General features: G+C 42.8%; 1 protein-coding gene across 1 annotated transcript in view; it reads right to left on the bottom strand.

Moving 5' to 3' along the window:
* Nucleotides 1–15,000, bottom strand: part of stxbp5a (syntaxin binding protein 5a (tomosyn)) — a 56,261-nt gene that overhangs the window by 38,099 nt on the left and 3,162 nt on the right. The window contains 1 exon segment of the mRNA XM_083535683.1: nucleotides 513–594. Coding sequence (XP_083391809.1) covers nucleotides 513–594 — 82 coding nt within the window.

The following is a 15,000-nucleotide window of genomic DNA, read 5'->3' as shown; positions in this document are numbered from 1 at the left end:
CAGTGCTCACTTCTTGAACGTTCCGTTCGCTCTTATAATAGCCTACACTCTTCTGTGAAGATGTTCCACCTGAATTTTTTTAAGATTTGAGTTCCTTCAACAACTAAGTGGAGTCAGGTACTGATGAAGATGAGGAAGAGGTCTGGAGGAGGGTTTGAGCTTTATAGCAGGATACGCAAGACTGTCCACACACATCCAACCCATAGAAAGCAGATCTTTATGAAGTTGGCATGCTGGAGCATGGTTGGGTCTTCTAGTTCAGGTGAAGGGTAAATGTCATGCTCCAAATACAATTGTGTACCTTTAGTTTTGTGGTGAAGGTTTCGAAAAGAAAAACATATGTGTGAAAAAGTCTGGTGTCCCGATAAACAGACAGACAGACAGACAGACAGACAGACAGACAGACAGACAGACAGACAGACAGACAGACAGACAGACAGACAGATAGATAGATAGATAGATAGATAGATAGATAGATAGATAGATAGATAGATAGATAGATATTCACTTACTTCGTTGATGAGGAACTGTAGCTGAATGACGGCTGCTCCGCTCTCATGCTGAGAGTAACATTCCACACCGGGACGACCGAATCTGCACCAGGAAGAGTCAAGGAATACAAATCCAGGATACGTTCCAAACAATGCGCTTTTTTTATGTGGAAGCAATTTTCCTCTAGGACATCTGCACCAAGACCACCAACACCTACAGAAACATTTAAAGTAACATCTCCAACCATCAACATCTACTGAAAACATCTCCCAAAATCAACACCACCAACATCTACAAAAACATCTCCAACCATCAACACCTACAGAAACATCTCCCACCATCAACACCACCAACATTTACAAAAACATCTCCCACCATCAACACCACCACCATCTACATAAACATCTCTCACTATCAACACCACCAACATCTACAAAAACATCTCCCACCATCAACACCACCAACACCTACAGAAACATCTCCCAACACCAACACCTACAGGAACATCTGCATAAGAGCAGCAATTTTTATGGTCTAGTGCCAGGGACAGAAAGTCATATCCCTCTCTCTCTCTCTCTCTCTCTCTCTCTCTCTCTCTCTCTCTCTCACACACACACACACACACACACACACATACTCACAAACACACACACATACTCACAAACACACACACACACATTGCTGTGACGCAAATATTTTTCCTACTTACATACTGTATGTGTGTATTTCTGTATGCACTTTCACACACTCTCCTACACACACACACACACACACACACACACACACACACACACACACACACACACACACACACACACACACACACACAGTATGATTAAACCATCTAATTCACTCTTCTACTCTACAGGAGACACGTTTGATTTATTAGGGGGAGCAAACAATTATGCCACAGCTGCAGATCGGGTTAATGTCGCTCGAATAAACACCGTTCACCGCTTGCAAACTCTGAATAACACACACACACACACACACACACACACACACACACACACACACACACACACACACACACACACACACACACACACACACGAACCTCAAACATGATTAATGACTGTATAAACCTACAGAAATAATTAAATCTACAGTAAATAATGTGGTGCATAAAACACTACTACAACCTTCATACAACATCACACACGTGCTGCAGCGGCTGATGATGAGGATGATGATGATGAAAATATGATGAGGATAATAATAATAAATAACAACAACAACAATAATAATAATATGATGATGATTTAAAAAAATTAATACAAAAATAAGATGATATTAATAATAATAATAATAAATAGTAATTATTATTAAAAAAAAATATATATATATTAATAATAATAATAATAAAAATAACAATAATATGATGATGATGATATTAAAAATAAATAAATAAATAATATGATGATATTATTAATCTTCTTCCTCTTCTTCTTTCGGCTGCTCTCATTAGGGGGCGCCACAGCGGATCATCCGTCTCCATAGCACCCTGTCCATTACATCTGCCTCTTTCACCCCAACTACCTGCATGTCTTCCCTCACCACATCCATGAACCTCCTCCTTGGTCTTCCTGGTGGCTCCATCCTCAGCATTCTTCTACCAATGTCCAAACATGTCCAAACCATCTCAATCTCACCTCCCTCACCTTGACTCCAAAACGTCCTACATGTGCTCTAATAAACTCATTTCTAATCTTGTCCATCGTCGTCACTCCAAACGAACATCTCAACATCTTCAGCTCTGCTACCTCCAGCTCCACCTCCTGTCTTTTACTCAATGTCACTGTCTCTAATCCATACATCATCTCAGGTCTCACCACAGACCTATAAACTTTCCCTTTCATTCTTGCAGATACCCTACTATCACAAATCACTCCTGCTATCACTCTTCTCCACCCACTCCACCCTGCCTGCACACTTTTCTTCACTTCTCTAACACACTCTCTATTACTTTGCACTGTTGACCCCAGGTACCTGAACTCCTCCACCTTCTTCACCTCTTCACCCTGCAACCGCACCCCTCCACTGCCCTCCCTCTCATTCACACACATGTACTCTGTCTTACTCCTACTGACTTTCATTCCCCTTCTCTCCAGCGCATACCTCCACCTCTCCAGGCTCTTCTCAACCTGCTCACTACTCTCACCACAAATCACAATATCATCTGCAAACATCATAGTCCAGGGAGACTCCTGTCTGACCTCGTCCGTCAACCTGTCCATCACCACTGCAAACAGGAAAGGGCTCAGGGCCGATCCTTGATGCAGTCCAACCTTCATCCTGAACCAGTCTGTCTTTCCTACTGCATACTTCACTGCCGTCACACTGTCCTTATACATGTCCTGCACCACCCTCACATACTTCTCTGACACACCTGACTTCCTCATACAATACCACAACTCCTCTCTTGGCACTCTGCTGTACGCTTTCTCTAAATCCACAAATACACAATACAGCTCCTTCTGTCCTTCTCTATACTTCTCCATCAACATTCTCAAAGCAAATAAGGCATCTGTGGTGCTCTTCCTCACCATGAAACCATACTGTTGCTCACAGATTGTCACCTCTTCTCTCAGCCTGGCTTCCACTACTCTTTCCCATAACTTCATGGTGTGACTGATCAATTTAATTCCCCTGTAGTTACTGCAGGTTTGCACATCTCCCTTATGCTTAAAGATCGGTACCAGCACACTTCTTCTCCATTCCTCAGGCATCTTCTGACCTTCCAAAATCCTGTTAAACAATCTGGTTAAAAACTCCACTGCATCTCTCCTAAACATCTCCACGCTTCTACTTGTATGTCATCTGGTCCAACCGACTTTCCATTCTTCATCCTCTTAATCGCTGCTCTCACTTCCTCCTTACTAATCCTATCCACTTCCTGCTTCACCAACTCCACATCCTCCAACCTTCTCTCTCTCTGATTTTCATCATTCATCAGCTGCTCGAAATACTCCCTCCACCTTCTCAACACACTCTCCTCACTAGTCAACACATTTCCCTCTCCATCCTTTATTGCTCTAACTTGCAGTACATCCTTCCCAGATCGGTCCCTCTGCTTGGCCAATCGGTATAAATCCTTTTCTCCTTCCTTAGTGTCCAACCTCTTATACAGCTCCTCATATGCCTTTTTCTTGGCTTTCGCCACATCCCTTTTTACCTGCTGCCAAATTTTCTTGTACTCCTGCCTACTTTTCTCATCACTCTGTCGATCCCACTTCTGTTTTGCCAACCTCTTTCTCCTTATGCTCTCCTGCACTTCTTCATTCCACCACCACGTCTCCTTGTTTTGCTTTCTATTTCCAGATGTCACACCAAGTACTTTTCTAGCTGCCTCTCTCATCACTCCTGCAGTAGTTGCCCAATTATCCAACACCTCTTCACCACCACCAAGCCCCTGTCTGACCTCTTCCCTGAACCTCACACTACACTCTTCCTCCTTCAGTTTCCACCATCTTATTCTTCTTTTAATCCTTACTTTCCTCCTCTTCTTCTTCGCCTCCAAAACCATCCTACAGACCACCATCCGATGCTGTCTAGCTACACTGTCCCCTGCCAACACCTTACAGTCTCCAATCTTCTTCAGGTTGCATCTCCTGCATAGCACATAGTCCACCTGTGTGCACCTTACTCCACTCTTATACGTCACCCTATGATCCTCCTTCTTCTTAAAATACGTGTTTACCACTGCCATTTCCATCCTTTTAGCAAAATCTACCACCATCTGCCCTTCCACATTCCTTTCCTTAAAGCCACACCTACCCATCACCTCCTCATCACCTCTGTTCCCTTCACCTACATGCCCATTAAAGTCTGCCCCAATCACCAATCGTTCTTTCCTAGGGACACCATCTACCACTTCATCTAATTCACTCCAGAATCTTTCCCTCTCCTCCATCTCACAGCCAACTTGTGGAGCATAGGCACTTATGACATTTATCATCATCCCTTCAACTTCCAGCTTCACGATCATCACCCTATCAGAAACTCTCTTCACCTCCACTACACTCTTACTGTACGCTTCCTTCAGAATCACCCCTACACCATTTCTCTTCCCATCCACACCATGATAAAACAGTTTAAACCCACCTCCAATGTTCCTGGCCTTACTCCCTTTCCACTTGGTCTCCTGAACACACAACACATCTACCTTTCTCCTCTCCATCATATCAGCTATCTCTCTCCCTTAACCAGTCATAGTACCAACATTTAAAGTACCAACCCGAACCTCCACTCTCCTACACTGCTCCTTTCCCTGCCGTCTCTGTAGACGCCTTCCTCCTCTCCTTCTCCTCCTTCGGCCAACAGTAGCCCAATTTCCACCGGTACCCTGTCGGCTAACGATACCTGTGGCGGTCGTTGTTAACCCGGGCCTCGACCGATCCGGTATGAAATTCTCATTTGTGATCTGCATATTTGATTTGGCACATGTTTTACGCTGGATGCCCTTCCTAACGCAACCCTCCCCATTTACCCGGGCTTGGGACCGGCACTAAGAGTACACTGGCTTGTGCATCCATAATGGCTGGGTTTGATATTATTATTAATAATAATAATAATAATAATAATAATAATAATAATAATAATAATAATAATAATAATAATAATAACAATAATATGATGATAATATTAAAAATAAATAAATAAATAAATAAATAATATGATGATATTAATAATAATAAAAAAGAAAAAAAATAGCAATAATATAAATAATAATAATAATAATAATAATAATAATAATAAAAATAATAATAATATGATGATGATGATGATGATGATGATGATAAAAAAAAAGCAGGACATAATAATACACAAGTGATCTTGAATCATATCTGTATGTTCACGTGCAAAATCTGTACCACATCAGTCGACATGATCAGATCAGAAATATACATCGAATCCAAACTTATCCGTCGCTATTAAACATCGAAAGCATCGACCTGCATCCTGAACCCACACGACCTCCTCGATCTTTGTTCCATGTTCCTTCAAAATCTCCTACAGATCAAACTTTAACTGTGAACATGAATAACAAAGGAATCTCTTTGCTCCTCATGTTCCTTCACAGGGCCTCTCTTTTTCTTTTTCATACACACACTACAAAAAATCCTGAGTCTGAACGTGGGTCATCTATAAAAACCACACAGCATCCTCATCATCATCATCATCATCATCATCATCATCATCATCATCCCACAACACCATGCTGATATACGGCTCCTTTTGGCTCTCAGACTGACACTTCATTCTCACCCGCCCACGCCCTAATGTGGATCCTGTGGACAATTCGAGCTGTTCATCTCAGCTTACAAAGTGAGATGTTGCCGTGGTTCTTCCGTGTTCCTGTACGATCAGTCTGGAGAGACCCCCGCGCTGAATATACTAATGCCTTAACAACAACAACAAAAATCCCCTGCACAGTGTTGCAGTGTGGTGTGATGGGCTCCTGGAGGAAATCCAAGGTCTGGCTGCTGTCGACAAAATTAATGGCCTTATGCTGTCTAAACTCCATTCACCACACATACCAGTGTTGCTATACAACAAATTCACAAAGAATTTAGACGATATATGCTTTCCAAGACTAAAATACAAGGCATGAGGTTATAGAGCTCTTGTTGAAGACCATTGGGATCCAAACATGGTGAGCTTGTGGGCTACCAAAAAGGTGACCTTCCTAAAGCTTGGCTCTCTGAGGCTTTGGTCAAGAAAGCGACCAACCAGGACCCTCCAATAAAGCTTTGCTGTCCAGGGCTGTGTTAAGGTGGAGACCAACCAGGACACTTTTTTATACTTTTGCTGTCCGGGGCTTTGGTCAAGAAGGTGACCACCCAGGACACTTTCTAAACCTTGGCTGTCCGTGGCTTTGATCAAGTAGCTGACCACCCAACCCCCCTACCTGAAGCTTGTCTGTCCAAGGTTTTGACCAAGTAGGTAACCAACCATAACCCCCCCCTTCTTCTTTCGGCTTCTCTCATTAGGGGGCGCCGCAGTGGCTCATCCGTCTCCATACGCCCCTGTCCTCTACATCTGCCTCTTTCACCCCAACTACCTGCATGTCTTCCCTCACTACATCCATAAACCTCCTCCTTGGTCTTCCTGGTGGCTCCATTCTCAGCATTCTCCTACTGATATACCCCATGTCTGCACATGTCCAAACCATCTTAATCTCACCTCCCTCACCTTGTCTCCAAAACGTCCTACATGCGCCGTCCCCTCTAATAAACTCGTTTCTAATCCTGTCCATCGTCGTCACTCCCAACGAACATCTCGACATCTTCAGCTCTGCTACCTCCAGAGCTCAAAAGAATACAAACGACCAAATAAAATCCACTGGGATTTAACGCTAGAAAAAAAGAGAAAAATGGAGTGAGAGAGAGAATAAAGCGATCAATAAGAAAGCGATGAAGTAAGCGAGAGAGAGAGAGAGAGAGAGAGAGGACGGATGCAGGAAGTGATACAGAGAGAGGTACTAAACTGTTATGAATAGTAAATCGATGATATTTAAACACGCGCCGTTGGAAACATTTAAACACTGTAACATCTGAAACGCAGAGTTGCTCAGTCGTGGAAACGTGATGCTTCGTTGGTCATTCAGACACTTAGTAAAGACTGATGGAGGTGAGGAAGTGTGGAGGCCTGGTTTGATTTCATCCAAAAGGTCCTTCAAGAGAGTTCCAGCTCTCAAGATCCACATAAGGTCTTCCACACACACTTTTTTTACGCGATACATATTCATAAGCTGCTGGATCTCGTTTGAACTCGGGGTGAATTGGATTATAGACACAGGAAGACATGCAGTGATAGAGGGAAAAAACGAGAGAGGGGATGGAGTGAGAGAAGAGGAGGAAGCAGGTGAGATATTCTGTGTAATAATACTCCAACGGATCTGGATTGTTCTCCGTCTCATGAATAATGCAGCGAGAGCCGGCACCACCCGCGTGTATACTTCGCTACGTGCTAATATTTAACACTCGTGCATCATCATCATCACTGCATGCTGGAGAATTCCTGGTATTATCCAGATCTCATCCTGGAGGAGAACATCTCACTTCATCACTGTTTACAATGCATGCTCAATCTCTTCCTCAATAGCACACACACACACACACACACACACACTCGGCAATGCAGCGTGTAAGCAGGTCCCGCGTTCTGCATGACAAAACTCACTTCCTGACCTTCATCTCAACTCGTCCTGATCACAAAACATCAGATTATACATGCAAATGTATTGCGAGACACATGAGAGAGCAACCACAAGCTCGTTTCTGGCCTCAGGAGAAACGCAGCATGCTCCTCAACACACACACACACACACACACACACACACACACACACACACACACACACACACACACACACACACACACACACACACAAACACACACACACACACACACACACACACACACACACACACACACACGGTGCCACGCAGGCTCCCGTTTTCTTCTCCAACATCAAAAGTGGGAGGAAAAAAAACCCCTCCTTCATCACATGAAGTTCCTCCATCGTTCTCATTGGTTCAATGTTCAATGTTGAACCAATGAGAGGGATGAAAGGGAAAATTCATCGAACATTCATCGGTGTGTGATGTGTGTCATGCTGTGTTCTTCCTGAGGCCAGCTGTGCGCTTCTGATGGATCTCACACACGTTCCTCTCCACATCTGCATGCTGGGTGACTTTCAGACTGTGGCTTCTAAAAAAATACCTTCTCCTCTCCTCTCTCCGCTCTCCTCCTTTTCACTCTCTTTTTCTCTCTTACCTTCTTGTCTATTTGAATCTTTTTTTTTCTTTTTATGTCTCCTTGTTTGTCTCCACTTTTCATTTCTACTTCTCTTCTCTTCTCTTCTCTTCTCTTCTCTTCTCTTCTCTTCTCTTCTCTTCTCTTCTCTTCTCTTCTCTTCTCTTCTCTTCTCTGAGTTCTCCTTTTGTCTTCCATTTCTTGTCCACTTTTCCTTTTTCTTTGCTCTCTTCCCTCACCTTTTTCCCCCTCTCCTTTTTTTCTCCTTCCCTCATCCCTTCCTTTCTTCTCATCTCTCCTCCACTTCTCTCTATTGCCTCTTCTTTTCTTTTCTTTTCTTTTCTTTTCTTTTCTTTTCTTTTCTTTTCTTTTCTTCATACAACTTTTCTCTCTTTTCCCTTTCCCCTCTTTTCTTTTCTTTTCTTTTCTTTTCTTTTCTTTTCTTCTCTTTTCCCCCTTCTCCTGCCCTCTCCTCTCTTCCTTTCACCTCTCATTGCTTCTACTTGTCTCCCCTTTTCTTCTGCACTTTTCTTTTCTTTTCCCTTCGATCTCTCCCCTTCCCTCCTTCTCTTCTCTCGTCTCTTCTCCACTCATCTCTTATTTTCAGCTCTCCTTCCTTCTTCTTCCCTCTCTTTTCCCCTCCCTAATACCCTTTAGAAGATAAGGAACCACAACTGCAAGTAAGCACAGTGGAACATCGGAGAGCAGTGAAGACAATCGAGCTCCACAAACTGGCTCCTCGCCCATCACTCATGGAGGTTCCTCAAGGCTTATGGAACTCTTGCATGCATGGCTGAAGCCCATCTTCAAGATCTTCAAGAAGCCAGAGAAGCTGAACAGGTGGCGCTGGAACAATTCATCGCTTTACTTCTTGCCAGAGTGGCTTCAGGACCATTGGTCTGCTCCATCTGACTCTCCTGTGGATGTGATGCAGCTGGCAGAGGACCTCTGATTCTTATCTACTGAGGAATTTATTTTCTCCCCACAGGAGACACATGATCTCCTGATTCCTGGAAGGAAGCCCAGGTGGATCAAATGTGGTGTTACAGAAGGCAAAGGGAAAATTCCAGACTAGCAAATCATGGAGGTGGTTCTTCTACCAATCCAGTTTTGGAGACCACACTCATTGAACATCCCAATTTGCTTATAAATGTTAATGTAAAAAAAAAGAAAGAAAAAAAAGGGTTTAATGAATAGAAATAAAAAAGAACGACAGAAAGAAAGAAAGAAAGAAAGAAAGAAAGAAAGAAAGAAAGAAAGAAAGAAAGAAAGAAAGAAAGAAAGAAAGAAAGAAAGAAAGAAAGAAAGTAAGAAAGAAAGAATGATACGTCAATGTGCTACACTATAAAGGCATTCCCATGTAACGTGAGGAAACGTGCCAGTTTGAATCTATACATATTTGTGTGTGTGTGTGTGTGTGTGTGTGTATGTGTGTATGTATGTGTATGTGTGTGTGTGTGTGTGTGTGTGTGTGTGTGTGTGTGTGTGTGTGTGTGTGTGTGTGTTTTATGCAATGATGACGCATGTGCTCTGAACATCAGCCAGTACCTAGAAGGAGAAGTGTGGGTGTGACGCTCAGCAGCATCATCCCTAATCCTTTTACTTGTGTTTTCTTGCTTTTCCCTCATTCTCTCTTTCTTTCTCTCTCGATCTCACAGTCTCTCTCTTCCTCTCGTGCTTTCTTTTTCCCTCGTTTCCCAGCGCCATGACAATTTGATCAGAGATACAAAACACAGCTATTCGCCGCACTACCCAAGGCCTGAGCGAATGAGACACATGACGACATCTTTATATCTTGTCTTGTCTCATCATGCCTCGTCTCGTCTCCTTTCATCTCGTCTCATCGTGAGGTTTCTGTGTGTTTGTTTTTGAATTACATGAAAAAAAACAATCACAACATGATGGATGCAAGGAAGAAGGGAAGAAGGGAAAGGGGGCACGCACACACCGCTGTCTGCAACGACGCATTAGAAATGCATGACTCTGCAGCAGCGCGAGGAGGAACAGGGGATCTGGAAATCGTTACGGAGAGAGAGAGAGAGAGAGAGAGAGAGAGAGAGAGAGAGAGAGAGAGAGAGAGAAAGAGGAGAGAGAGAGAAAAATGACATAGAAAAAGAGAGAGAGAGGGATCTTAGAGAGGACAAAAATATCTGACAAATTTGACCATTTGACACAAAATCTGCAGCTTTGATTCAGGCTTGTGTGTGTGTGTGTGTGTGTGTGTGTGTGTGTGTGTGTGTGTGTGTGTGTGTGTGTGTGTGTGTGTGTGTAGGAGGCCAGGCGGAAAGAACGATTGCTACTGAAGAATCTTTTATTGCCACATTCAGCACCTCTGACACCGGACGCGCCGAGCAAATGCAAGAGACAGAAGCGAAAGAATAATAAAAAAAAGAGAACGAGAACAAGAAGAGGAAAGTATAAGTAGGTGTATAAACATGAAGAGAGAAAAAAGAAGGACGACACGTCAAACTCTAGACCTTCGAGATCTTTTGCTCTTTTGTCCATACAGTTTCTATAGACTGTGTCTCAATAGTGTTGCTGCAGGAGTCAGTGTTCCTAAAGGAGTCAGTGTTCCTAAAGGAGTCAGTGTTCCTAAAGGAGTCAGTGTTCCTGAAGGAGTCAGTGCTCCTGAAGGAGTCAGTGTTCCTAAAGGAGTCAGTGTTCCTAAAGGAGTCAGTGTTCCTGAAGGAGTCAGTGTTCCTAAAGGAGTCAGTGTTCCTGAAGGAGTCAGTGCTCCTAAAGGAGTCAGTGTTCCTGAAGGAGTCAGTGTTCCTAAAGGAGTCTGCATTCCTAAAGGAGTCAGTGTTCCTGAAGAAGTCAGTGTTCCTAAAGGAGTCAGTATTCCTGAAGGAGTCTGTGTTCCTGAAGGAGTCAGTGTTCCTAAAGCAGTCAGTGTTCCTGAAGGAGTCAGTGTTCCTAAAGGAGTCAGTGTTCCTAAAGGAGTCAGTGTTCCTGAAGTAGTCAGTGTTCCTAAAGGAGTCTGCATTCCTGAAGGAGTCAGTGTTCCTGAAGGAGTCAGTATTCCTGAAGGAGTCAGTATTCCTGAAGGAGTCAGTGTTCCTTAAAGGAGTCTGTATTTCTAAAGGAGTCAGTGTTCCTGAAGGAGTCTGTTTTCCTGAAGGAGTCAGTGTTCCTGAAGGAGTCAGTGTTCCTGAAGGAGTCAGTGTTCCTTAAAGGAGTCTGTATTCCTAAAGGAGTCAGTGTTCCTGAAGGAGTCAGTGTTCCTAAAGGAGTCAGTGTTCCTGAAGGAGTCTGTGTTCCTGAAGGAGTCTGTGTTCCTAAAGGAGTCTGTGTTCCTAAAGGAATCAGTGTTCCTGAAGGAGTCTGTGTTCCTGAAGGAGTCAGTGTTCCTGAAGGAATCAGTGTTTCTGAAGGAATCAGTGTTCCTGAAGGAGTCAGTGTTCCTGAAGGAATCAGTGTTTCTGAAGGAATCAGTGTTCCTGAAGGAGTCTGTGTTCCTAAAGGAGTCAGTATTTAAAAAATCTTGCCTGTGTAAAAGAGCATAGGATTGGTTCAAGGTAAAACACAGACTGACATCACAGTCTAACAGGCAGACACTGTATTAAAGTGTGTTAGAGGCTTGTGTGTGTGTGTGTGTGTGTGTGTGTGTGTGTGTGTGTGTGTGTGTGTGTGTGTGTGTGTGTGTGTGTGTCTCAACTTAGCATTAAAGCATTTAAAAGCAATGACTCAACAGGCCACGCAATGTTCAGCTATGTCCAGGCTTAAAACACCCCCACACCCCTATATATACACACACACACACACACACACACACACACACACACACACACACACACACACACACACACACACACACACAATCATCTGCACCTATATGAGATCTACAGTATCACACAGCCACAAGAAAAAATATCCTTTTACAAAATACAATTAGGAAAATAATGATATTTTTGTTTCGGTTTCTGATTCAGACACGTCTATTCTGTGGCCAATAGTATTTTGACACCCGACTGTTTGGAGAACTAAAAACCTGTTCCAGCAGGACACTAGGTGCACTGTTCCATGAAGATCTACTTTCCATGGGGTTGGATGTGTGTGGAAGATCTTTAATGGTCTGCCATTGAGCTTAAATCCTATTGAACACCTTTGGGATTTATTGGAACATCATCCCCAGGCCTCCTCACCTCAGTACCTGATTTTAAAAATTGGAGGAATTAAATCTTCCCAGAAGAGTGGAGGTTATTATAGCAATCTGATGGTGTCCAGAACAAAAAAATAAATGTATGAAATAAAAGTAAATCTTTCAATTATTTACATAACGGCAAAACTTGAACGTGAAGCGCGAGACGAGAGATGAGACAAGACAAGATCGGGCAAATGAAAAGAGATCCTCCTGACTAGACAAAAAGGGTCTAGACACCAGACTAGACATCACCAACATCAGTGCCTGACTTTACTAACACCTTTATGGATGAATGCAATCTCACGGATCTCAATAAAATGGACAAGTGGAACATCTTTCCAGAAGAAGAGTGGCGCTTATTATAAGAGTGAATAGAACCTAAATGTGGAATGAGGTCTCCACAAACCTTTGACTATTCAGTGTGCATTCATACCTTCATTATTTATTATTAGTATTTGAAGACTCTCCACGTCCACGTCGTCTCAGAGCTACGTCTCACTGGGGACACGACTCTCGTCCTACAACACGAATAAGGAGATAGACCCCAGACGCTCTCCGTGGTCCTGAATCCATCTGACGCGGGACACGGATTCTTCATATTTCTATCGATGCTTTTTTTCGGTTTGATATTCCTCCGAAGGCACGTTACTGGGGAGACGGCTGCGGCTGCGGCAGCAATAAAGTCTGATTATTTTTAGCTCTTATGTAAGAGCTCTTCCTCCTGCCCCACACACCAACAACTCTCTCCCTCTCGATTGAAAAAAAGACCAAAGTTTACATGGTACTGCTTCATGCTTATTAACTGAAGGACTTGGAGAAAGTTGCAGAGAGAGAGAGAGAGAGAGAGAGAGAGAGAGAGAGAGAGAGAGAGAGAGAGACAAAGAGAGAGAGAGAGAGAGAGAGAGAGAGAGAGAGAGAGAGAGAGAGAGAGACAAAGAGAGAGAGAGAGAGAGAGAGAGAGAGAGAGAGAGAGAGAGACAGAGAGAGCAAAAAAAGATTTTTTATTTATTTGCATTTATTCTTGGTATTTATTTATTTAATTTCATTTTTATTTAAGAAGAGATGAAAAGGGGATGAAAAGAAAAAAAAAGACGGTGAGAGAAAGACAAAAAGAAAGACAGAAAGACAGAAAGAAAGAAAGAAAGAAAGAAAGAAAGAAAGAAAGAAAGAAAGAAAGAAAGAAAGAAAGAAAGAAAGAAAGAAAGAAAGAAAGAAAGAAAAGGGGATGAAAAGAAAAAAAAGACGGTGAGAGAAAGACAGAAAGAAAGACAGAAAGACAGAAAGAAAGAAAGAAAGAAAGAAAGAAAGAAAGAAAGAAAGAAGAGAGGAATAAAAAGAGAAAAATGAGAGAGGATGAGAAAGAAAGAAAGAAAGAAAAGACAGAAGAGAGGGAGGAAAGAGAGGGAAAATTAGGAGAGGACAAGAGACGGAAAAAAGAAAGAGAAGCAAGATAAAAAAAAAAGCGAGAGAGGATGAGATAGAGAGAAAGAAGAGAGAGAAGAGAGTGAGATGACGAGAAAAAGTGAGAGAAGAAAAGAGATAAGAGAGGGAAGCAAGGGTGAGAAAAGATGAGCGATATTCTTTGCTTCTTTGCTAAATTGTTCCCACAAGGAACTTGGGATCGAGAAGCACGTATATTTTTTCGCTTCGCTCCAACTACGAGACCCAACCCTGTTCCGGACATCAAGCGCACCATGAACATCTGCTTTCCACAAGTTCGATGTGCATTGAAGATCTTGCGTGGCCTCCTATAGAGCTCAAACCCTATTGGGATGAATTTTTTTTTTTTACTGCACCGCCGGTTCTCCTCATCAGTACCTGACTTTAATGCAATTGTGGCTGGATGAAATCTCACAAATCTCCCAAAAACTCTAGAGGAACATCTGTCCAGAAGAGTGGAGCTTATTATAAGAGAGAATGGAGACAAAATGTGAAATAGGACACTGTTATTGCTTATCATAATGCTGTTTATTTTGGTTTTTTGGAGAATCTGATCGATAGAGAGAGAGAGAGAGAGAGAGAGAGAGAGAGAGAGAGAGAGAGAGAGAGAGAGAGAGAGAGCACTTTGAGTCTGACATTTTCTCTCCTTTGCACTTAATGCATTTTGCAAAAAAAAAAACAACAACTGCCAAGAAACACACACACACACACACACACACACACACACACACACACACACATATACACACACACACACACACACACACACACACACACACACACACACACACACACACACACACACACACTCCTTCCCGAGATCAACAGGCAAAATTTAGCTACTTTTTACGACACACATACAGACAAGTGAATATTTTTATAAGGTTGTTAAAGAGGAAAAAAGCGAAACCTCTTTTGTTGCTTCCAGCATGCAGCTGTAACTAAAGAGAAACATGCGAGAGTCTTTAGAGCTCGTGTTGAGACAAAAAGACAAATTTGGATGGATTTCTCTCTCTCACTCTAGTCTCACTTTCTCTTTCTCATTAACCTTCTTTCACACAATCCCAACCCTCTGCCACTTTGGATACACGAAGCGCCACAGATTTCGGTCGGAACGACGACGAAATCCTCCAGTCCGACTGCACGTCCTGAACACGTCTTAGC

This window comes from Silurus aristotelis, assembly GCF_946808225.1.
Source record: "Silurus aristotelis genome assembly, chromosome: 29".
Taxonomy (NCBI): domain Eukaryota; kingdom Metazoa; phylum Chordata; class Actinopteri; order Siluriformes; family Siluridae; genus Silurus; species Silurus aristotelis.
The sequence above is the reverse complement of the archived record's forward strand: the minus strand, read 5'-3'. Positions and strand labels throughout refer to the sequence as shown.